At 48.4% G+C, this 23,996-nt stretch overlaps 1 protein-coding gene across 1 annotated transcript; it reads left to right on the plus strand.

The window, feature by feature from the left end:
- Positions 1–6,007: 6,007 nt before the first annotated feature.
- On the plus strand, positions 6,008–17,390 carry FGF6 (fibroblast growth factor 6; the record flags this gene model as incomplete). The annotated part of the gene is made up of 3 exons (XM_082738943.1): positions 6,008–6,353; positions 7,332–7,435; positions 17,214–17,390. 3 exons carry the CDS (start codon positions 6,008–6,010, stop codon positions 17,388–17,390), a joined length of 627 nt encoding a protein of 208 aa, XP_082595069.1.
- Positions 17,391–23,996: the final 6,606 nt, after the last annotated feature.

A 23,996-nucleotide genomic window follows, 5' to 3' on the forward strand; every position in this document is an offset into this window, starting at 1 on the left:
GGCAAACACATCCAGATTTCTGGAGCTCTTTCTCTACATACTCCTTCTTCTTGGTGTTCTACCCTGCAAGTTCGTGCTGCCTCAGTCTCCTTCAAACACTGGTCTCTGCATCCTCATCTCACTGTGACCTCTAGGCTCTGCTTGGGTTCTGCTCTCCTGCTCTGTGGTCTGGAAAGTGTCTCCAGGAGGAAGGAAAAGGTGACACTAGAATCCACCTCATTTGCTTCCTTTACTCCAGAGATCACAGTCCTGTACTGCCCATTAACCAAGGTCTAGAAGCAATTGTCCCATCTGTCGGTGTTCTTACTGTCTGCAGTGGGGGCAACTAATCCAGTGTGGGCTTCCCCATCATGGTGTAAGCAAAAGGCCAATGGAAATTTTTTTTTCATGACAAAATGAAAATCAGAATTTTGAAAATGTTTTTTTCTTTTAATGGATATGCCCCACCCCCACCAAAATTCTGATCACCCCTCCACAAAGGGCTGGGCCCTTGCTGAGAATATTCTGCCTAGGGAAATCCATAGATTCAAAGCCTTTAATTCAACATCTGTTCAGACATTCTATCAACTTTATTGTGTGGCGAGCACTGTGCTGGGTTCTGAATATATAGAGATCAATAAGACACCATTGTTTGCCTCAAGGATCCCACTCTCAGAATGATGACCTTGTCAAATTATTATAATATAACCTGGTAAGGGCAGTGATTGAGATAGGTACAAAGTACTAGTGAGGTGAGGATGGGCAGGCAGTGGAGATGGGGCCACCAAGTCCAGCCTAGAGACAGGAGGAAGGTTATCGGGGATTGCTTCCAGAGGTGGCACTTAAACTGAGTCCTTAAAGATGGGAAGCAATTTGCCAGGCAAAAAGAGGACAGTTAGAGCAAAGACCTGGGGGCAGAAGCAGCACAAAGTGTGCCTGAGAACAACAAGCCATGCAGGGATGCAAAAATCCCCAGAGCTGGAGAGGCCAGCAGAGGTCAGGACACCATGGGCCAGTCGTGCCACACTGGGGAGCCTGCCACTAAGGGCTGAGTCTCTTACATAACCCTGCATGGTGGCTGGCAGGGTGCATGCCCTCCTCAGCACGCAGTAGGTATTATTAGATGATGATCAGGAAAGGCAAATCTGAGAAACCGCAAAAGTCTGAGCAGAGCCAAAATCCCTTACGTTCTGAGGCTCCAGAAAGTTATCTGACTCCTCTGCCCCTTTGCAAATTCAGCTGAGATGTGCTGCCATGGTGGTCATCCAACACTGAGGTGCTGCCTCCTTGGCAGTTGGCTAGCCCTCTAGGCTTGTATATATGGTGGAGGACAGTACGGGGAGAGAACAGGGGAGCGCGAGAGAGAAGAATGACAGAGCCAGGAGACAGGAAGACATAAAATGACAGCAAGATGGGAGCTCAGATTGAAGGATAGATCCAGAAGATGATTTCTGGGGTGGAGGGGAGGACATGGACTCCCCCCAGCAGACTCTGCACATCCTCGACCAGCCAGGTCACAAAGCAGAGGGTCCAGCCACCTTCCCTCCCCAAGGATGGGCAGCAGGGAGTGGAGAACAGTCTTGCATGTGAACTCAGGTCAGGATTCAGACACATGTAGACAACCAGTGGGCAGGCCCCAGCAGAAGTCTATTTACTTGAGGGGTGAGGAGCCTCCATCCTGAAGGAAAAGGGAACCGAAGCGGATGAGCTTGTCCCATGAACAAAGACTGAACGTGCTACAAGTAGGGAATCTGAAAATAAAATCCAGATGAATATATCACCAGAGGACAAGTAGTACCAGTCAGACATTCCTTTAATAAGTATAACTATGAGGAAGAGAACGAAGATACACGTTCCTTCTTTGAAAAAGAACACAAAGCAGCTTTCAAACCTTGAGGGCTTCAGGTCATGAGCTGTGGTGAGAAATGCCATATGCATGGCTGCCAGGGGGAGGTGGCAGGCTGAGGGACAGCATGGTCCACCCAGATGCTCTGCAGGGACCCCAGACAGGAGCAGTCACGTAGTCACAAACACGTGTGAGACGTGCTCTGGAAACTCCACAAATAACCTGGGAATGACTTATAGTAGGGTAAAGTCCCTCCATGTGAGATCGTAGAGGCAAAAACTCCAGAAACTTGGATCATAATGGAGTAAGTCCTGCTTACATGGGTGAGACCCGGAAAAATTGAGTTCCACTGGGAAAGAACAAAGTATGGATTCCTCCTCTGACTAGCTAGCAAGACAGCACCTGACTTCTCTGGCAGAAGCTGAAGACCTTTGTTCTGGTCCAACTTTCTCTCTTAAATCCTCCCACTGGTAACAAGTTTTATGAACCTTAAGTACCTCTTTTGCTCAGCTCAAAGGCAGGGTTCTTCTTAATCCCTCCCCCTCGGCACATGCCCATGCCATACCTGCCAAGCAAACTCAACCCTAAAATACCAGGGGTAGGCATCCAGGTGCCTGTCTGAGCAAGAGGGAAGGGGAGGCAAAGGGAGGCGGCCAAAGGAGCTCAACGAAAACCTGAGACAGAAGAGAAAAAAGACACTAAACACAAATACTTATTCTATTTTCTATCTTACAATTTTTTTGTATTTTCAAATTATCTATAGAAATAAGCAAATACTACTTTTTTCAAAGCCAAATGAGAAAAATACGAATAAACACAACTTTTCACAGTCAACATGAGCTAGATATGCTGTCCCTTAGGGTCACTCTGCGGAGCTCGAGCTTTATTATGTAATACACAAGAGTCCTAGAACGCCACCTGCTCGGTGTTACAGAAGTGGTTCCATTGTGTAGGTGATGTGCCAAATTTGACGGAGCCGCACTGAGTGGTACCCCGCTCAGGGACAAAGACCCTGTCATGGAAGGAGACAGACATTAACATTGTTTCCCACTCACCTCCAGTAACTCTTGGCTCTTCCAGAAAGAGTGATTGACAACCCCAAAGGCTGCTGGGCAACTATTCGAAACAGGGGTCCAAAGAGAGGCCTCCCCCACCTGTTACTCTTTTCTCTATCACTTCACATCCATAGGGGTCCCTAAGCCCCAAGAGAAGGGTCAAGTGCAAATCTGGTAAACCAAGAAGCCCGAGCAGTTGTCAACTTAATTAGCCTTCAGGAGAAATATATGGATATATGAGCACAGTCGAGTTGCTATAGAGAAAAGCCCAGGAGGCACATTTAGAACAGGGCCTCATCACATCACCCGATAAAAATAAGACTCAGGCTTTTTAATAGAATGAATTACTTAAGTTTTATATTTAACAGGGACGATACCAAGGCTATTACTGGTTTTCAGAATATTTTAGGAATCTAGACTGCCTGCTTTGGCATATGTTAACAGCCATCACAACATATGCTCTTGTGGCCAGGAATTAAGAACTGGAAGCCCATATGTCTCTCTCCCACCTCCTGAGATGAGAGAGGGTCCTTCTTCCTCTGGGGTTGTCCTTCCTCAATTGGGTGAGAGATTTTCGAAGTGTTTGTGATAAAGGACTGAAGGAGAGCTCTACTGTGCTTTGCACAGGGCTGTTCGCATATATCATTGCTAATCTCTATCACGGGCTTATGAAATGAAGGTCTCATTTTGCAGATGAAAATAATGAGGCTCAGAGAGGTTCAAAATTTTTGCAAGGTCACAGAGCTCACGAATAGTGGAATCGGGACTCAGATTCAGGTGTCCTCCATTCAAAAGCCCATTGCCTTAAAAGACACCACCCACAATCTCTGCACACAAAAGAATCTGGGAGGGAGGGAGTCTCAAGAGATTTACCATTTTTACTGAAGTCTGGTGTGGACCTTGTTAGAGTTCAATCTCTCCTCTGAGGCAGTCCCAAAGTGGATGGGTGCCAAGTGATGATGATGAGTGCCTCTCCAGGTATCCAAGACAAGTGTTCATTTCAGACGGACCTTTTACCATCCAGCATGCTTCTGGGATGCCTCTTCCCTACATCAGCACAGCAAGCATAAATAAGACAATATTCCAAACTGATCATCAGTAAGAAGACATCTCCACTCCTCTTGCATACGTGAAAACTTAAATATATGAAATCAAGTGAAGGTCACGTTTTTGTCTTTTGATTATTCATGATTCTCCTACTTTGCAGAGATTCTTTTGTATGATTTTCCATCAAAAGCCTACACAGTAGACTCAATCTGTGCCCACAGGTGCCAGTCACTCACAGTTTTTGGGAAACCAGGGTATTGGTGACAGTGAGGCTGGAAACAAGGTAGTGGAGGTGCCAGGGAGGGACAAGACGTTCGGGAAGCTGGGGGTCCTGGTGCGGAGGGGGTCCTAAGCAGAAGTACATGTATCCCTCCCCATTAATTTTACCAGCGGAGGATAATGGCAGAAGATGCCAGGGCTTCAGGGGGTCTGAGAGAACATATCAAGGGCAAGACTGAAATGCATGGCCTGACAGAAATTCTAAGCAAAGCATCAATCCAAATGAACAGGACAGAAAGGCAGAAGGCAGGTTCAAGTACAGACCAAAGGCTTGACCCAGACCAGAGCAGGAGGCTTGGAAACAGAGGGAAGGGAATGGTGTCTCAGAAGAATCCCTAAACAGTGGGATTCGTCTTAGGAGCTTTCCCCAAGCTGCCCATAACCTCCAGTCTGTGTGTGGAAGTGAATCATTTGTGCTATTGAAATAATTCTATGATGTACTTTTAGCTTTTATTTATTTATTTATTTATTTATTTATTTATTTTTAAAAGATTTTATTTATTTATTTGATAGAGAGAGATCACAAGTAGGCAGAGAGGCAGGCAGAGAGAGAGGAGGAAGCAGGCTCCCCGCTGAGCAGCGAGCCCGATGCGGGACTCGATCCCAGGACGCTGAGATCATGACCTGAGCCGAAGGCAGCGGCTTAACCCACTGAGCCACCCAGGCACCCTACTTTTAGCTTTTAATGAGCTCAGTAGACTCTGTGGTGGGCCAGTCTGGTCATCTAACTTCTACTATAGACAATTCTGTGAGGGGTTAAAAGCACAGGCTTTGGATTCGGGCCAGTTGTTAGCTATGGTAACTCAGGACAGTCACTTAGGTTTTCTACACCTTAGCTTCTTATAAAATGGGACTGCTATGAGTCAGATGCCAAGGATGAACCCAAGTAGGAAAATGGCCAGAGGACTCTGTCAAGGACCAGCACAACTTCTACCTCATTGGTTGAGTGAAGGCCATGGCCAGAAGAAGTTTGACCCTAGCTCTCTCTTCCTCGACAATCCTAAAGCTCCTTTGACCACTTCCCCACACTCCACCACGAAATCTCTGTTCTCTCCTGTTAAAAGGGCTTGGTCTTTCGGTGTCCCCCAAAGCTTACCTTGGCATGCGTTACCGTGAGCTCTTTCCATGAAAAAGTCTCTAGTGTAGCTCAAAGGCCACGGTCATCACCTGCCGCCAAGCTTTCCCTATCACCGTCTTTACCCTTTGCCCTCTAAATAAGGAAGTCAGCGGCACTGCCAGGCCAAGAACTTTTGCCCAGTTTGGGTTCTGGGTGGCCTCTTGCCTCCCTCTCCCCTGGGCCCCCAGCCAAATCCTCCCTCCCTCAGAGATGCTCCCTGCTCACTTCATTCCTGCCTCATAGCTGGAATGACAGTGGCTCCCAGAATCCCTGGGGTGTGGGGAGGGTGATGGGGGTCTGGGGAGCCAGCCAGGCCCAGGAGCAGGTTAATGTTACAGCCCTGGATAAGTGAGCTGGGACAGTTGACGTCAGGGTGATGATGGGTGGAGGGGAGGGACAGTCTGCTGAACTATAAAGATAGGTCAAATCAAATATAATCAACTCGGGACGGAGCAAGCGGGCGAGCTAGACGCCGTCCCCAAGCCATGGTCCCTACCAGCCTCGGCTCAGCCTGGGTCCCTCTGCTCCCAACCCGAGTGCCCAAAGCAGGCTTTGGTTTCATGTCAGCAGCCTTCATCTGCCTTCCAAAAATAAGCCCCTGCCGCCATGCTGAGGGGAGAAAAACAAGAAGGGCGGTATTTTTAGGGCCATTAATTCTGACCACGTGCCTGAGAGGCAAGGTGGATGGCCCTGGGACAGAGGCTGTTCATCACTATGTCCCGGGGAGCAGGACGTCTTCAGGGCACGCTGCGGGCTCTCATCTTCCTAGGCGTCCTAGTGGGCATGGTGGTGCCCTCGCCTGCAGGCACCCGCGCCAACAGCACGCTGCTGGACTCCAGGGGCTGGGGCACCCTGCTGTCAAGGTCTCGAGCTGGGCTAGCTGGAGAGATTGCTGGGGTGAATTGGGAGAGTGGCTATTTGGTGGGGATCAAGCGGCAGAGGAGACTCTACTGCAACGTGGGCATCGGCTTTCACCTCCAGGTGCCCCCCGACGGCCGGATCAGCGGGACCCACGAGGAGACCCCCTACAGTGAGTGCCAGCTATGGCCAGTCGGGAAGCGGGGGTCTTGGGCTCAAGCAGGGCTGAAAGACAACGGGGACTTGCTCTGGTGCATGGGGTCTTGTTGCAAAAGGGAGAGAAGTGTTACTCCCTGCTTGGATGCTCATGGGATAGCCGCCTCCCCTAGACTCACTTGGACCGTGGCTGGTTGCTCGCTTGATATGCTGAGGTCTGAGCATTCTGGGGTCCTTTGCCATCACCCCCCGGGGCCCCAGTGGCACTAATTACTTCAGCATTATAGGCACATCTATGGCCCTGGACGACCACCAGAAACCATCAGCAGGGAAGCCATAAGGCATGGGTGGAGAGAATAAATGAGGGGACTGGGACCAGGTTAGACTCAAGCTGATTTTTACTTAGCTTCCCTCTTTGAGAAGGAAAGGCAAGTGATTTGCAAAATTTCCTGCTCAAGTACATCTTTCTTTTATAGTCCAACCTGCCTTCTCTGTCCTCAGGCTCCTTGTCCTAGGATTGCTGCATAGATAGACTCGCCCGACCAAGAGGGGACAGGAGCTGCAGAATCCAGTTAAGCCGTCAGCCTCTGTGTGGCTGCAGTGTTTGCAAGTTGAGATGAGCTGAGATTTGGTGAAACATGTGGAGAATCAACTTTATGAAAAAACTTATCAGCATTCATTTTTCTACCCCGGGCCAGGACCTCATGTGATTAAGTCAGAAAGCTAATCTTACGTAGCTAGGTTGTAAGCCTTGGATCTGGTGTCAGAACCACCAGCACCCTCCGCCCCTCCCCCGCCCCCGCCCTTGTGGAGCTGGATCTTTGACAGTATAGTGGCAGGACTGGCCGAGTCCAAAGTGAGATCAGGGATACAGGGTCTGGCTTTCTAGGAGCCGGGGACGGGCTTAGATGTCCTTGTGGCATCACCTCTAGTTTGATATCCCATGCTGCTCCACACACGCCTTGGGTAACGTGCCCCCCCCTTTCTTTGTCAGGCCTGCTGGAGATTTCCACAGTGGAGCGGGGTGTGGTGAGTCTCTTTGGAGTGAAAAGTGCCCTCTTCATTGCCATGAACAGTAAAGGGAGATTATACACAACGGTGAGTCTATCGGGCCGGGGGAGCTCCAGCTTAAGGGAGCAACCTCCAGCTGTGAGGGCTGCAGCTTACACAGCTGAAGAAAATGCTAGAAAAGCTTTGAGTAGAGAAGTGCCTATCTGTCTAGAACAAGAAGGAGGGGCCCGTACCAGTAACCCGCCTGGAAATCATACCTCGCTTGCTTCACGGTTAATTCGCATCTGCTCTGGGCCATGTTTCTCCTGACCCTTCCATTGTTGTAATTAATTAGGAATCATGGCTCAGGAGGCTACTGGTTCTGAAGGAGAGCTGGACGCCGGCATAAAGCTGTCATCCGGGCTTATGGTTGGGTTTGATCCCCTGAGCTGGAGGGGCCCAGAGAAGCAAGGCTCTGGGGTGCTGTTCCGCAAGAACTCCCCTCTGAGAGGTACCCCCACCTATGGTCCAGCACACCTTCATCAGGGTGTTGAGATTTTACTTTAAGGTTTTAAGTCCTCTGACCCCTGATCCCAGAGGCTAGAGAAACATACTCAGCCCACCCTCTGGGCTGACACCCCACCGCTATCCCCTCCCCATCACAGATCACCCCTGGGAGGGCAAATGCTAGTCCTTTGGTGAACCTAGCCAACTTCTAAGCATATAAACCTAAATCTCTGCCGTCTTTGACCTCCTGAGCCCTGGGGCTCTCCTCTCATGATTCAGCTATTCCAAAATATGGGCTGGGTAAACATGCCTATGAAGTTGAAACTGGGAGTTCTTTTGACAGAAATAAGAAAGCTAAAAAGGTAGACCTCTGAGCAATTGTCAAGGAATACCAGAGTTATTTATGAGAAGGGCGTGGAGTGCTGTTCTACCTCTCCTTGGAGACAGACTGAGCATCAGGAAGTGAGCAGAGAGAGCTGGGATTGGTGCCGGGTTCTGGGGAAGCTATCCCTACAGAGGGGGTCTGCTCCCTACCCACCCAAAGGGGGTGCTCAGGTGGCCTCTTCTGTGTGATCTTTAGTGCTGACTCTAAGTCTGGGTCGGTTTGCATGGAGACAAGGCATGGATTAAAAGTGGGTGTCTGGAGTAAGGGGAAGAGCTGGAGGGTAGGTGGCACCAGGAACCAGAACTCGGGCCCCAGTCTCTATACCACAGGCCCTTCTGCTGCAGGTGTGACACGCATTACCTGCAGAGCCCAGAGGTGGGTCCACTCGCAGCCCTGACTGGACATGAGACCTTGGAAACCTTGGAAAGTCCTGCCTGTAAAGGGAAGATAAAGATCACACACACCTCCCAGGGCTGCGGGGGGATAATGCTTGGAAAGCCCTCCGCAGGGTGCCCGACAAACACTAGGTGCTCAATATGGGGCGGCTATTACATTATCTAAGGAGGGCGAGGCACCCCGCTTGGAGGCTGTGCACCCCACTTTCCTAGAGGTGAGGCAGGTAAGACCTTTTGCATCCACGGCATCTTGGTGTTCAAAGTGCAGATAGATGTCAGGGACCTCTATCAGAGATTCTTATCCAGCAGAGCTGGGGTGGGGGTCTGGATATCGGTTTGTTTGTTGTTTTTGAAGCTTCTTTGGTATTTCTGAGGCACAGAAAGGTGTGAGGACTACCAGGATACATGGCCTTTGGAGGGTTGGGCAGTAGAAACCTAGCATGAGCCTTGGAATTCCCACTCTTTTTCTCAGACACCTGTCTGCACAAAGGTGATGGAGAAGGACAAAGGCTGCCTGGGACCAACATAGGTGTGGGTGCAGCAGGGCCCCTTCCTGGGGAATGAGTCATCTCCAGAAGCCCCTTCTCACCAGCCTGCACAGTACCTGGGATCCCACTGACTGGAAAGCCAGGAATGGAGGTTGTTGGCTGTGACACTGTCTGTAGGGGACCATTTAGCAGGTAGATCTCCGGGAAGGAACCCCAGATGACAGAAGCCCTTCTCTAGTATTGCTTTCTCCTTACCCAGAGGGAGGCTCAACTCTGAGCAGGGAAAGGGCATAAATACAGGAGCATTTATCCACATCCCCCTTGAAATGTGGGGCCCTGGCAAGAGAACCTACATGAGATTCCAAACTCAGAGCTTTAATCATAGTCAGAGAAAGTACTGCAGGGGCACCTGGGTGGCTTAGCCACTTAAACATCCAACTCTTGACCGCATCTCAGGTTTTGATCTCAGGGTCGTGAGTTCAAGCCCCACATCTGGAAGAAAGATGAAAGGAAAGGAAAGGAAAGAAAAGGAAAGGAAAGGAAAGGGATGGTAGAAAGAAAACATTTAGATATCACTGCAAAGGAGTAAAGCATTGAGTAGCAAAAGGGAAGGAGCCATGCCTGAAAGTGGGCTGATTCCTGATGTAGGAGACACATCTGCCCCAGCCACCAGGGCCCATGACTTCAAAGGGGGTCAAGTGGGCCCATTAGCTGGAAGGTTCACTAAGTGAACAAGTCCAGGGAAAGTGGGGGGAGGGGTGCTGTCCTGAGGAAAGACCCATTCACTCTGCACACTCAACCCCTCTCCCATTTCCCAGGAACATTGGGTCCAGGAACACCTTGTCCGAGGTGGGAGCTCGGCCCCCCTGGAGCCCAGGGCCAGGGTACAGAGAGTGGGCCTGGAAGAGGGTGTCTGGCCAAACTGTGCCCCAGGCCTGGGCAACTGATCGGCTGAAGCACCTCTACCCCCTCCTGCTGCCCCTCAGGGGCCTGTTATCACAGTCTAAAAAAACAATTGCCAACTGATCCCCGGAGCCAGGAAGACTCCCGCTGGGTGATGATTTCATTCACACTATTTCCCTTAAGCCCCTAGAGCTGCCTCAGCTCCCCTGGCTCAGCTGCTACAGCCTGCAGCTAAATGAGATTTCTCTTGGGGGGAGGGGACCTGTGCTGGGGTTGGGGACACGGGACAGCTCATGGTCAGAGAATAAGAGCCCTGAAAAGCCGCCCAGGAAAAGTGGCCTCTTACCTGCTTCATCTCTAGGAAAGTGGGGTACACAGCTTCAGGGCGGCCTCGCTCTTCTTAGATAATAACCATCCCATATTGAGCACCTAGTGTTTGTCGGGCACCCTGCCGCCCCCAGAAGCCCCGGGAGGTGTGTGTGATCTTTATCCTCCCTTTACAGACAGGACTTTGCAAGGTTTCCAAGGTCTCACGTCCAGTCAGGGCTGTGCGTGGACCCGCCTCCGGGCTCTGCAGGTAATGGACGGGAAGCCCACAGTGGAAGCACACCGACAGGAGACTGGGACCCAAGTCCTAGCCCCTGTCCCACCTGCCTTCCACTACTCTCTCATTTGGGGCAAAATCACTGACCTTCTCTGGGCCTGGACCTCTGCTCTCTGAGTGTAGCCAGAGGCAGAAATCAGTGAATTCCAATCGCCTTCATCCTTTTAAAAGTAAAATTGAAAAAAATCAAAGATCTTCACCTGACAATGTTCTATGAGAATCCTTTGGCCAAGAAAAATGTACACAGACAACAAGCTAGTACGAACTGAGCTATGCTTTGAAGCGATTTTAGTTTTACTAATTATCTACATCCTTCTCATCAGTAGTAGTATGACAGCGCGCAAAACACGCTGTTTGTTTCATCCATCAAGGCCTTTGATTATTCTCTCGGGCATTACTTCCGGACAGGGGAGGACTCAGCAGCAAAGCTCAGAGAACAGATTCCTGAGGGGATGTGTTGGCTCCAAGGGAAGGACTAGGGGCTGAGACCTCAGAGCCCTGCAGACAACTTTCCCCAGCTCACCGCCTGCCTGCTACAAAAGGCTACACCAAAGGGCACCTGGGTGGCTCAGTAGGTTAAGCCTCTGTCTTCTGCTCAGGTCATGATCTCAGGGTCCTAGGATTGAGCCCCACATCAGGCTCTCTGCTCAGCAGGGAGCCTGCTTCCCCCTCTCTCTCTGCCTGCCTCTCTGCCTACTTATGATCTCTCTCTCTGTCAAATAAATAAATAAAATATTAAAAAAAAAAAAAAAAAAGAAGTCTACACCGAATTAGAGAATGATGTGCCTGCTGAAAACCTTTCAAACACTGTAAATTGACAATGCAATTGTGTGTTACCAAAAAAAGGCAGGTGCAATAGACAGACCTCTTCAGGGCTTGGAGATGGTATTTCTCCATTTCTACTAAAGACAGGTAAAGAAACAGTCAGGGGCTGCAGAAGAAAGGGTCTTAGAAAAAAGAGCCTTTTTTTTTTTTCTCCTCACTCCCCACCTCCTTAAATACGTCTTCCCTCAACCCTTCCCAGGCACACACACAACCAGAGTAAGAGGGGCAGGTGGCCAAGGCAGCCCTGGGAGGAAGAACTTTAAAGACAAGCGCCCACCCCCAGCAGTCCAGGTGACTTAGCTCTGTTTGAAGACAAATGATGGTTGTTTCCTCCACCCCAGACTGTAAGGGGCATTTCTGCCAGAGGTGACACACTGAAACAGCCCTCTGCAAAATCCCTCTCCAAAATGCCCTTCTTCTTGTGAGAGCTGATCTCTTTGGAGTTTTGGTTCCTCATTAGACCTACATGGAATTTAAGACGTTGTCCTGGTGGGGCCTGAGGCCCGCCCGGCCCAGGAAATGTGATCTGGTGGAATTATTTTGATTTGTTCGAGTAATCATATATGGTAGCTCCTTTTCTTAACACGGCGTTCACTTGGCACAAGTGCTTTTCTCACCAGAGCCGAGCAGCCAGCACTCCCAGGCCACGAGAACCGGGGGCTCAGGATGCCAGAGGCACGGATTAAGGGGCTGGGTCTGGATACCACACTGAGCATCAGGCAGGACAGTGGGAAAATCCTATTGGCCTGAAGCGTCGGCTGCTTCAAAGAGTTCAGGGAAATGGTCTTGGCTTCCTGCCGTCTGAACCCTAAGGACGGGTGGAGGGGTGCAGAAAGGGACAGGCAAGGGAAAGAGAGGGCTCCGAAAGCAAACTTCATGTTTCACTGTAGATTTGTACGCAGTTCTGGGGAAGGCTGGGAATCTGAGCAAGGCTAGAGAAAAAGAACCAAACGAAAGTAGGAAAACATTTTTGTGAAAGGAGAGAAAATTTGAGTAATCCCTCAAATTCGATAAGCAGAGCACAAAGCACAGTGCGAATAAGCGCCATTGTGCATATTTAACAATGTTTCAGGAGCCCCAGATGCTAGAAAAGACTGGATTCTTAATCCACACATTCTAGAATCGAGGTTACGGCCAGAAGGTTCCAGAGTTTCCTGCCTGAACCACTGTCCATCCTCTTTCCCTTCCTCTCCTCTTCGCACGCTGGCACCAGGGTTTGGTTTCCTCTCTCGAGTTTGCAAACCACACTCGAAATCTGTCCCGTAAGCACCATCCAGATCAGAAATTCATTCTCCTGGAAACTGACGGTGGGGTACTCTCCAGGGATATCTAAGTTACAACAGAGGGGAAAGTAGTGGCAGGGGCTGAACCGGACAAGGGCGGAGGGACCACCAGTTTCTGATAGAAATGTTTTCTTGGCTCTGTTTCCTGGCCCATCTCCTATCCTGAACTCCTTTCCTGCTTTAAACCATCTACTTACATGACTAGGTAATATATGAACACGGTGGGGCAGGGGATGGAGGGAGAAGGTACAAAAGAACATGCCGTGGAAATTTAGTCCCTTTCTCACTGTCGTTTGAAGCCACTAGTATCTACCTCCCCAGTGAAAGGCACTACCCAGCCTTGTGTGTTGCTCCAGGAAGAACCTGTGTCCCTGTGAGTGTGCCCTCACTGTTACCTTATAAACTCACACGGATAAGAGCACACTACACACCATTTCGAAGCTTGCCTCTTCACTTACCAGTATGGCTTTGAGACCATTTCAAGTTCATGCACATGGAGGTTCCGTATGTTTCATGGCTCACAGTATTCAATTGTAGGACTCTGCCAGAACTGAACTAACTTCTTCCCTCCTAATAAACACTTTGTGGTTTTTGGTCTTTTACTATTATAGAAAATGTTGCAGCGAGTAACTCTTGTACATGTGTAGGAGTGTGCCAGTAAGATAATTCCTAGAAGAAGAATTAGTAGTCCTTTTTCATTCTAGAAGATATTGTCCAATTGCTCTGTATAGAGCTCATTACAATACAGACACCCAGAGACATTAAATGAGAATTTCTACTCTTCGTGCTCTCACCAAGAGAAGAATATTATCAAGGGGCACCTGGGTGGCTCAGTCAGTTAAGCGTCAAGGCTCTTGATTTTGGCTTGGGTCATGGTCTCGGGATGTCAAGATGGAGACCTGAGTTAGGCTCCAAGCTTAGCGTGGAGACAGCTTGACATTCTCTCTCCTTCTCCTTCTCCCTCTGCCCCTCCCCAGCTTGCTCATGTGTTATCTCTCTCTCTAAAAAAGAAAGAATATTATCAAACACCTGACTTCTATTAATCAAACAATTAAAAAATGTCTCACCATTATGACTTAGATTTCTCTTATTAGGTATATTTTCTCATGTTCAAATGATAATTGTATTTCCTTTTCTGTGAATGGTCTGTTCATAAACAGTTCTCAGTTAAGGGTTCTGCATATAGTAACAAAATTGTACTCTCTGACACATACACATTGCAACTATTTTTTTATTTTTTATTTTCATTTTATTGGGTTTTTGTTATTTATTTATTTATTTTAAGTAGGCTCCACACCTGGCATGGAGTGGGCATGAACTTACGACCCTGAGATCAAAACCTGAGCAAAAGTTGGAAGCTCACCTTCCTGAGCCACCCAGGTGCTCCGACATGGCAACTATTTTCTTATGCAACTATTTTTTTAACTGAGTTTGCTATTTATATTTTTGTTTTGAGGCAATTTTTTTTTCCAGGCAGAAGTCAAATTTATTGGTTTTGCTTTTTTTATGGTGTCTAGTTTTCACTGTCCTGCTCAAAAAGAGCTTCCCTACTCAAGACTATTGAAACAAATTTTTTCTGGACTTTTAAGATTCTCATTTTCACATTTAGATCTTTGCTAGTTGTAGAATTTATTGTAATGTAAGGAATGAAATAACAAGTCAAACTTTATTACTATTATTATTATTAGATATTATCCAGTTGTTCCAACCCCATCTTCTCTCTAGTGATTTGAAATGCTTTTATTTTATATAAATTTCAGATCCATTTTTTATTTTATATTGACATATATTTGGATCTACTTCTGCTTCTGGACTCTATTTTGTTCATCGATCTGCACCAGACCTGTTTTTCTTTTTAGAAAGAGAGAAAGTATGTGCGTGCGGGCAGGTGTGCAGTGGCTGAGAGAGAAGGAGCGAAAGAGAAAATCCCAAGCAGGCGGCATGCTCAGCGCAGAGCCACACATGGGGCTCAATCCCAGGACCCTGAGATCATGACCTGAGCCGAAATGGACAGTCCAAAGCTTAATTGACTAAGCCACCCAGGTGCCCATGCACCGGACTTTTAATCGGTGTAGTTTTATTTCTCAGTTAAATTTATAATCAATTTTGAGTGTACTTTCTCCTAGCGTTGTTGCTTCAGAGCTTTGCTCACCAACAATCTTAGCTCCTGTGGCTGACCCTACACCCCATGCACAGGTAAAGAAACCACGGTCCAGAGAGGCCCCAAAGAGCAGTGCTGGAGCATCAGCCTCTGTGTACCCTAGTTCTGTGCTCTTCTCATACAAGCTCAAGGTCTCGAAGTCATTCAGTCCATAACTGCGGAGCTTAAAACCAAAAATGTGTCATAACCCACAGCAGGTTTTGCAGGAAGGGCAATCCAGGTTAAGACAGACTTTCAGGGCTTTTAATGTAAAGTAGTTTGTGATAGAGAAGAGTTATAATAATAACAATATTTTCTTCTTCACTACGTGCCAGGTGTTATAACAACGACTTGCTGTATGTTATTTCAATTCATGCTCACCCCAGTTCTATGGCATAATTATTCTTACTGTCCCCCAATGTAGAGATGAGAGAACTGAGGTTAAGTCAGAGGAGGGAAGGTTAAACCATGTGTCCCTGTTCACAGAGCTAATTAAGAGGTATATCATCCTCGACGTACCCTCAAACCAGTGTACACTTATGCTTTTTACCTACTTTGATTAGTTTATTCTCTCTGCCTTTGGGACCGTCCTTCCACAAATACTTACTGACCATCCATAAGAAGGCTAGCTTGGGAAAATCCAAGTGCCCAGTGTGCTGCTAGGAAGTCAGCTGGTGTGGCTGGCTGAAGCTTTCATATTCATCCCAGGTAAATTAGCACTTGTGGAAGTGCCTTTTAAACAATAAATGGGGAAAGGAGAAAGGGACAAAGGGCAGGAGGGGAGTGTGCCCTTCCCTTCTCACACTGCACTGCTCCTAGCTCACTCTCACGCTGCATTGAAGGAGCCAGCCATGGAGTCGGAGGGGGAGGGGTATGCACCTGCCTTGCTGTTGCCCCTGTTAAATCATGGTCCATTCAGCGTCACGTACCTGACAAGACAGTCCTTGTCTTGGGCTACTTGGAGTCTATTGGGATAGAAGAAGCTGTCCCTGGGGATCACACAGTCCTGTATGTGCTGCCTGAGAGGTGCAGGTGCCCAAAGGGGGGAGGGCAGGGTGCAGTGGGGGAGGGGTCTGGGAGCCCAGTGAGCTAGCTCATCACCCTCCCTTCATAACAGGAAGAGGCTCTGGTCCATCCCCCGCCTCCACCAGCCCAGGGTGCTCACAGTACGATTCCTTCAGAGAAGGTCAGATGACACCTCTGGCACAGCCGGCAGGCCATTGAGTGGGCTTTTTATAGCCGATGGCCTCAGTCAGCAGGAAGGAGTCAGAAATTACATCCCACCTCTCTCTTTTTGTTTCATTCTGTACTTCTTTCGAGACAGGATCCCAGATCTCCTGGCTCTTATCTTGCTCTTTCTTCCTCTAGAGCCCACAGAGCCGTTCCCTGTCCAATGCACAGAAATCTCCCCAGCCTCCCTCAGCAGTGGGCCCAGAGGCCTGGGGAGGAAGGGCCCTCTTTTCTAGGAATAAAGGAGGACATGGGTGATAGCGGGAATGAACTTGTTGATGTGTGACAGGAAGTTCAGCCTTCATTTTCTGAACAGATGGTCCACACACGCTTCTCTACCAAATGAGCCCTGAAGGGGCTGATTTATCACTGGCTCCAGACTCCACGGCACCACCTGCCACGGAGGGAACCAGGTTCTCTTCCCCATAAAAACGGCTGTTCCTCACCATTTCTGTTCCCAGACTTGCCATGAATGTCTGGGAGGCACCGGGCCTCTTCTGGGCTCAAAGTCAAAACCAAGCATGAACCTCTTTAAGGGGTTGCAAACCTAGGGCATAAGCTGGAATAGACAGAGTGAGTGGACACCAGGGGAAAGAAGAAATGGTTAACATAGTCAACAGGCAGCATTGGAACAGACCTGCCCGCCAGGACACAGCTTGCAGGAAAGGGAACAAAGGCTGAGAGGGAGATCCTGCCCGAGATCACACAGCTAGAAAGCAGGGAAGTTACTAAGTGGAGCCCAGGCTCCCAGTCCTGCTCCACGAGACCACCTCTCACAGTGGACATGAGAAAACAGCCTGTTGTATCCTTTTCTGAATGGAATAAATTATCAGCGAGGTGCTAAGAGGAGAGCACCCTTAAATTGAGGGTCAGGAGACCCACCCCCTGTGATCCAGACCATTGCTGTCCCTGGACCTTGGTTTCTTCATCCTAAAGGAGGGAACGTGAGAAGGACCCAACAGCTCAGAAGTCTCTTCCTTTCTGACCTTCCATGACCCAGTTCGCCTAGGATGGCTCAGAATCCCTGCTGGTTGTCTGACAGAGAGGAGGGGAGGCACACCCGGTAGGGGGCCCGTTACACCTCATTTGTAACTGAGCCTCTGCTGTTTGTCCATTTCTTTGGCAGCCCAGCTTCCAAGAGGAATGCAAGTTCAGAGAAACCCTCCTGCCCAACAATTACAATGCCTACGAGTCAGACCTGTACAGAGGGACCTACATCGCACTGAGCAAATACGGACGGGTGAAGCGGGGCAGCAAGGTGTCCCCCATCATGACTGTCACTCACTTCCTTCCCAGGATATAAGGACCAGGAAAGGAGGCTCTCAGATTGAAAGCAACATCTTTTGTATCAGAATTTTGCACAAATGAACAATCCCCCTTGCCCCCCACGACTCCTGAGTCAGGCTTCTCTTGGGCTTGGGGAGAAACCATACCAGACCCTATGGTATGTAACCAACCCAAGAAAGGGCTTGCAACCAACCTCCTAGAATGGCGATGGATATATGCTCTGAACTCAAGTGAGGGAAGAAGCTACACGGGGCATGTGACCATGTGCACGGGGAAAGGCCAGCATGGCAACATGTGCATGTGTTGGTGTATAACCACACATCGTTGTATAGACAGTCTGAGCAAAGGCATGGCAGAGTGTCGGGTTTCTTTCTCCCAGGATCACTGCAGCAGGAATCTGCCTGCAAGAATGTCTCCCGTCAAACCAGCAAGATTGATGTGGACTCTCATTGTGCCACTTCCCAATCATCCTTCCATTCAGAGGCCACTCGCATGCACGCATGGCGTGCGCAGGCAGTGGGAGCAGCTGTCCTCTAAGCATGGAGGGCGAGATGGAGGAGAGAGTAGGGTTTATCTGCAAACCAGAAAGAAAGTGGGAAGGCTCCAAACTTCCTGCCTATGAGGGCTCCGGGGACACTGGGCTGCCCTGACAGGGAAGCTGGGGGAGAAGGGATCCTCTTCTTGCAGAAATGGGGTAGAGCTGTGTCTCGAGCAGCTGGGGAAGGCCTGCTGGAAGCGGCGGAAGGGACTGGATGTCCTGCGGAGTGCCATTCGGCCTGGAGGATTCAGTGCTGTGTGTGACTCCAAGAACAAGACGGGGCCAGGCTCCCTGCCCATAACTTTTCCTCACTTTGAACTGGGTCTTATTTTAACCTCAGATGACAAGGATCCTAATAATGGCAACCTCTTTGGCGAGGGGTGAGGGGGGACAAAATAGGGCATGAAGGAAGTAGAGAGGCTTGGACTGCAGATGATGATTCCTCTCCAGCTACGTCCGGGAAACTCACCCAAGTCCTCATCTGATACTCTCACTTCCTTCTTGGTCGTCCTCATCTCGCATTCACACTGGTGGCTGGATGCAGTAGAATGGGCACCATGACCTCCAGACTTTGCCCCCTCTGCTCCCCCTACAGTAAGAGAAGAGTGATAGTTCTATGAACTCAAGCAGCCAAGCTGTAACAGCTCCTTGCTGTACAATGCCTTCTTGCCTCCTGTCCTTTGAGAGTATTTAAAGCAGAGGTTCCCCCCAAGTGACTATAAATGTTGTCTGCCTGGAGCCTTCAGATTCCTGAATGATTGGAATGTTCCTAAATCTGAAACCACAGAGAGCCATATCAGAGTGCAAATATTTTCGGCATACATGAACCATCAAGTTACAGAATGACCTGACACCCTCCGCTACTCTTAGGGGCCCCCTGCCTGGAAGACAACCCCCCATTTGCTGCAAATGCCTTCGCCTTCGACATACCTCTCTATTTGCAGATGCGACCATCTATAGATAGATCTGAGCTGAGTGACTATGAGCTGGACATGGAAGTTGGCTACTCAGCAGAGGCATCCTACAGGCTACCTCTCTGTCTGGCACACATCAGGGAGGACATGTGCTGGATGAGGAGGAAAAGGCCCCACAAAGGTGAGCAAAGATTGAACATACAGTAAGAGCTCAGGAGCAAGAGTAGACACGACCCCGCCTTGGAAGAAACTGGCAGGAGCTGGGGTCTTGGGTCAACTGGAAGGGGGAGAAAACTGGTCCATCTTGACCATTTGGAATATTCAAAGGGCAGGTCTGCTTGGAGGCAGAGGACAAAGCTGATTATCTTGTCCAGAGTAATTGATTAGTTTCTTTGACAGGGTACATCAGAAACTGATGCACTCAGAACCCGAGGCATGTAGCCATACCCAATGGAAGGTGCTGGGAGTGCAGAAAAGTGTTAGGTCCCAAAGTGTTAGTTCCTTTCTTCCTAAACCTCTGAGCCAACTCGGCATGAGAGGGGATACATTTCTCAAAAGAGTCTCAAGGCCTCAGACTGCTAGACCTTGTCTGCATCTTTCTGGAGGCTCATAAAAGTGCTCAGACAGTGACAAGGAGTTCCTCCAAAAGTCCACTTCCATATCTCATGCTAGGAATGAGAAGGAGAAGCTAAGACATGCCTGGGACCAGGCAGGCTTGCTATCCAGTCACCATGCAGAGGTACCAGCACACCCATTGCCTATGACTGGAATTGCTTCAAAGTTAGGAATTGCCTATGTCCTAACTGGTACCGGAGCCTATGCTGTAGCAGTCGTTGAACATTCTGAATATATTCCTAGATGTGGTGATGCATCATTGACTCTTTAAAATGTCTCCTATCCAGAGGCATTCTCTCCCAAGAGCTTTCTCTTCAATCTGTAAGTGGTTTAGGCTTACAAGTCACTCTCCGGCCATAGAAGTGGGTTAACGGGCAGGAACAAAGGAAGATCAGCAAAGGACTGCTCAGTTCCTTCTCCCCTGCAACTGTGTCTGTGCACAGGTGTGTCTGATCACCATGTCTACTGAGCTCCAAACTGAGCTCTCAGCCCCGTTGGATCCAAGAGGCTGTAGCAGACATCATGTAGGCAGGGGAAAGAATGACCTTCACCTTCCTGCTGCCATGTACTACGAACAACTTAGGTCATCTCTCTCCCAGATCCCGAGCTATGATCCTGGTTTATAGAGTTTTGTAGTCATTGGCTTCTCTCCTATCCTGAACCTTCTCTGGCAGCTCCATGCACACTTGTGACTCCAGAACCCAGATGCTGCCTTATTCCTTCTTCAAGAGCAAACTATAAAAATAGGAGCAACATACGAGCACATTCTTGGAATGAACTTCTCAGCTGGGGAGACGTGAGCTCAAAAACCATAGGGGACCCGGTAGAGCACCCTGTAGAGTCTGCACTCTCCTCAGGACAATGGGTGGACCTCAGAGGAAACAAAAAAACCCCAACTGCCCCATTGAAACTGTTGATTGTGATTGCTCCATCATTTGCTCCTTCTAGTACCCCTTCCGTTCCTACTTGCCATGCGTCTTTGAACCTCCCATGGAAGGCGGCATATAATGTTGTAATCCCCTACCATTACCCGTCACAGCCTTCCCCCTCTGCTGCCACGTCCCACAACACATCCAGCATATGCACCCCATTCTGTGGCTCAGGAAAGAGAATATTTTCTCCTCTCTCCGGATCTAGGCTACAAAACTCTCTCCTTTTTAGACATAGAGGATTTTCTTAGGCCAGGAACCCAGGCCCGAAATTCTCTCCTGACTTTGTCACATGCTGGGAAGTTTGGAATTCTTCTCATGATGGTGCCGAGCCCCTTTCTTGTCCTAGACATCAGAGCCTTCAAGTTATCATTCTGTAGAATCCTAAGAGAGAAAGATGTATGAAAGTTCACAAGCTGTAGTTCTCCTTCCTCCCAGAGCTGTAGGCCCACTGCCCTTGCCCATTATGTGCCACGGCCACTGGTAGAAACATATCTACCAAAAGTAGTCACTGGCCCCTAAGACACGGGGTTATTCTCTCTTCTGTCTATCCCCTTCTGCTGCTTTTCACGTGGACGGATGCTAGAAAGCGCCTGTAACTTTCTGTCCCCAAAGGCTCTGGGTCAGATGTCACTGAGGAGGGACTCTCTGCCACTTGCCACTTTCGTGTCTAGGAAGTGGGTCTCTCAAATCTTGCCCCCTGCCTCTCCACTTGGCCAGGAATGGCCACTCATTCTGCTACCTCCCAGAATGATTGGGAGAAGCCCAGGAGAGAAGATAGAAATAACTCCATTCTGTCCTTACACCTGAGTTGATGTTTCTTCTTCCTAGAACGGAAGGAGGGAGTGATTACACCCAAAACAGATCCCAAATCTAGTCCGTCATGCCAAGAGCCAACACAGAACCATGTTTGTATACCTCATTGAACTACTGAAATTCCAGCACTCAGACAGCTGTGTCCTCATGTGGTTTTCCCCTTTCTATAAATCAATAAGTACCTCAGACTGGGTCCCAGTGCAGAGCTGTCCTCAAGTTTGGGTCAAGTGAGTAGAAAAACCCAGAATTTGTTCAGTCATGTGCTTGTAAAATGTGATGCTTCTATTTTTTAATATGTATGTGCTATGCACAAACCATATCATGTTCCAGCAAAAAGTAAAAGGTCTTTTTATACGTTCCTCTAAACTGTCCGACTCTGCCCCTCCTATTAAAACTCACAACGAATCTCTGGGTTGTTGTTGATTTTCACCTTGATTCTTTCTCATCTGTCAAGGTGGAAGGTGAAGGGAAACAGAAAGCATGGATTCGTGGTGCTGTCCATATTACAGATTCATGGTGCTGTGGGTTATTAAGGCAAAGAGAATTCCTATGAGCCACTTAGTCCAACCACCATATTTTATAAATGGAGAATTCAGCCCCAAAGAGGAGGGAAGTTACCATAGACCATAATGAGGCAGCGACCCTCTTCCTCTTCTGCCTTGGTTAAAGCAAGATATCCCCATTTCTGTGACTATAACATTTACTTACTCACCCATCAAGAAATAGTTATTGAGCATCCTATTTCTGTGCTACATTGGGTGGAGCTTTGGGATATGTGAGTGAAGGAGATAGATGCATTTCCCACCCTTTCACAAACTTGCATTAAAAAATAAAAATCACCCAAGAGTGTGTTAAAATGGGGATCCCCTGGCCGCACTTGCAGAGAGACTGATCCAGACCCCTGGGTAGACCTTAGGAGTCTACCTTTGTAACACACACCCCTGGTGATTCTGACATTGAGAAGCCCTAGTCTAGTAGAATGACTGGAATTATAGAATATTTGAGCCAAGTTCTTTTCATAGGTTAAAAGAAGACGACCAGGGAGCTTATTGTTCTCACCCAGCATCCCAAAGCCAGACGAGAACCCATGACTCCCAAGTTTATTCTCTCTTGTTCCACGTGCCCCTCCCCGCACCCTCCCATCCTCACACCTGTGATCTCCACACTCTGTACCTCGTCATGCCACTCCCTCCCATATCCCTCTTCTATTCCACATGTAGTCCCTAGGGAGAGACTAAAATGTGTGCCCTCCCTTGAGCAAGACTGGGTTCTCAATAAATCTATGTGCTCTTTGGAAGAGCTGCCTGGTCTTGTGGCCTCTGTGCCTCATTCTTATATTTAACCACACAATTAATATTTCTAAAATCTGACTATGTGCCTTGGAATATCACTGTTGACAAATTATGTGTGGGCTTATATACCGGTAAGGGGGACAGACATTACACAAATAACCACAGCAAAATGTGATCAGTGGCATGAAAGATAAAGTCCAGGTGTACAAAACCCAGGTATGGGGGCACAGAACAGGGTCCTGAGCTCATCTGGGTGGACAAGGGCATCCATCCTACAGAAAGTTGAGCTTTGAGGGGTATCAGCCAGATTTGGGTCAGGCAGTGGGGAGGGAGGTCACAGCAGGTGCTTGAAGGTGCAGGTGGGAGCCCAGAGGAAGAACAAGACACTTGGAGGACCTGAACCAGGGCCAGTGTGTGTCCAGTATACAGAGAGAGGGAGGGGTGAGATGGAGCCCAAGAGAGAAGAATTCATTAGAAACTGTATCATGGAGCACCTGGTAAGTATAATAAGATGCTTGAATATATTTCAATTTTTCATATGTAATCCACCCTATTCAAATGTACAATTCAATGCTTTTTAAGTAAAGTTAACCAAGTTGTACAACCATCACCATATATCAGCTTTAGAACACGTTCGTTACTCCAACTAGATGCTCTGTGCACATTACTCTTAATCTCCACTTCACCATGTCCACCGCAGGCAACCATTAATCTACTTTCTGTCTCCAAAGTTTTGCCTTTTCTGGGTATTGCATGTAAAGAAATCACACAATATTTGGTTTCTTGTATTTGGCTTCTTTCACTGAAGAAGCTTTGATTTTCCTCTAAAAACAATGGGAGGTCCATCCTTGCTGATTTGAAGAAGTAACAGGACCAAACAGGGACTTTAGAAAGGAAACTATAACTGTCCTTTGTAGAGTGGTGTGGAGGAGGCCAGTCCTCTGCAGGGAAAACAGCTAGAGAGTTTTGGAGTGCTCCAGGCTGAGGACATGATGACAGAAGATGAAAACAGGTCTGGTCAATTCACACAGCAGTCCTGGCCCCAGGGAGCTCTTCATAGGCTGAACCTCCTTCTTCTAGAACATGGGAACAAGACTCCACCATTTTCCAAGGTGAATCTCAAGAGATTTCACATTCTCTGTTTGATGAGCTCTCTCATTCCTAGATGGACCAGCCAAAAAGTTCCTCTGCTGGTATCTGTGTCCAACATCAAGACCTTGAGGTCCAGGGCAATGGTTCTGAACATAAGCAAAGGGACTTTACAACCTCATTTTACAAATAATGCTTGACCAGGATGGCTGCTGCCTCTCTTTTCCTCAGGGTTTAAGAGAAAGTGTCAAAATGCCAAGAAAAGCTAATACTGGGTATTGAACTATTATTATGAAAACAATATCCTGGGAGTACTCTGGAACCTTCCACACCCAGTTAAAATTTCTATGCTATATTCTCTTACTGTCTCCTACAAGAGGAAATGATGCTCAGAGTGAAAATTTCCAGATCTGCAAAATCCTCAGTTGA

The sequence above is a fragment of the Mustela nivalis genome (assembly GCF_964662115.1).
Source record: "Mustela nivalis genome assembly, chromosome: 7".
Classification (NCBI taxonomy): Eukaryota; Metazoa; Chordata; class Mammalia; order Carnivora; family Mustelidae; genus Mustela; species Mustela nivalis.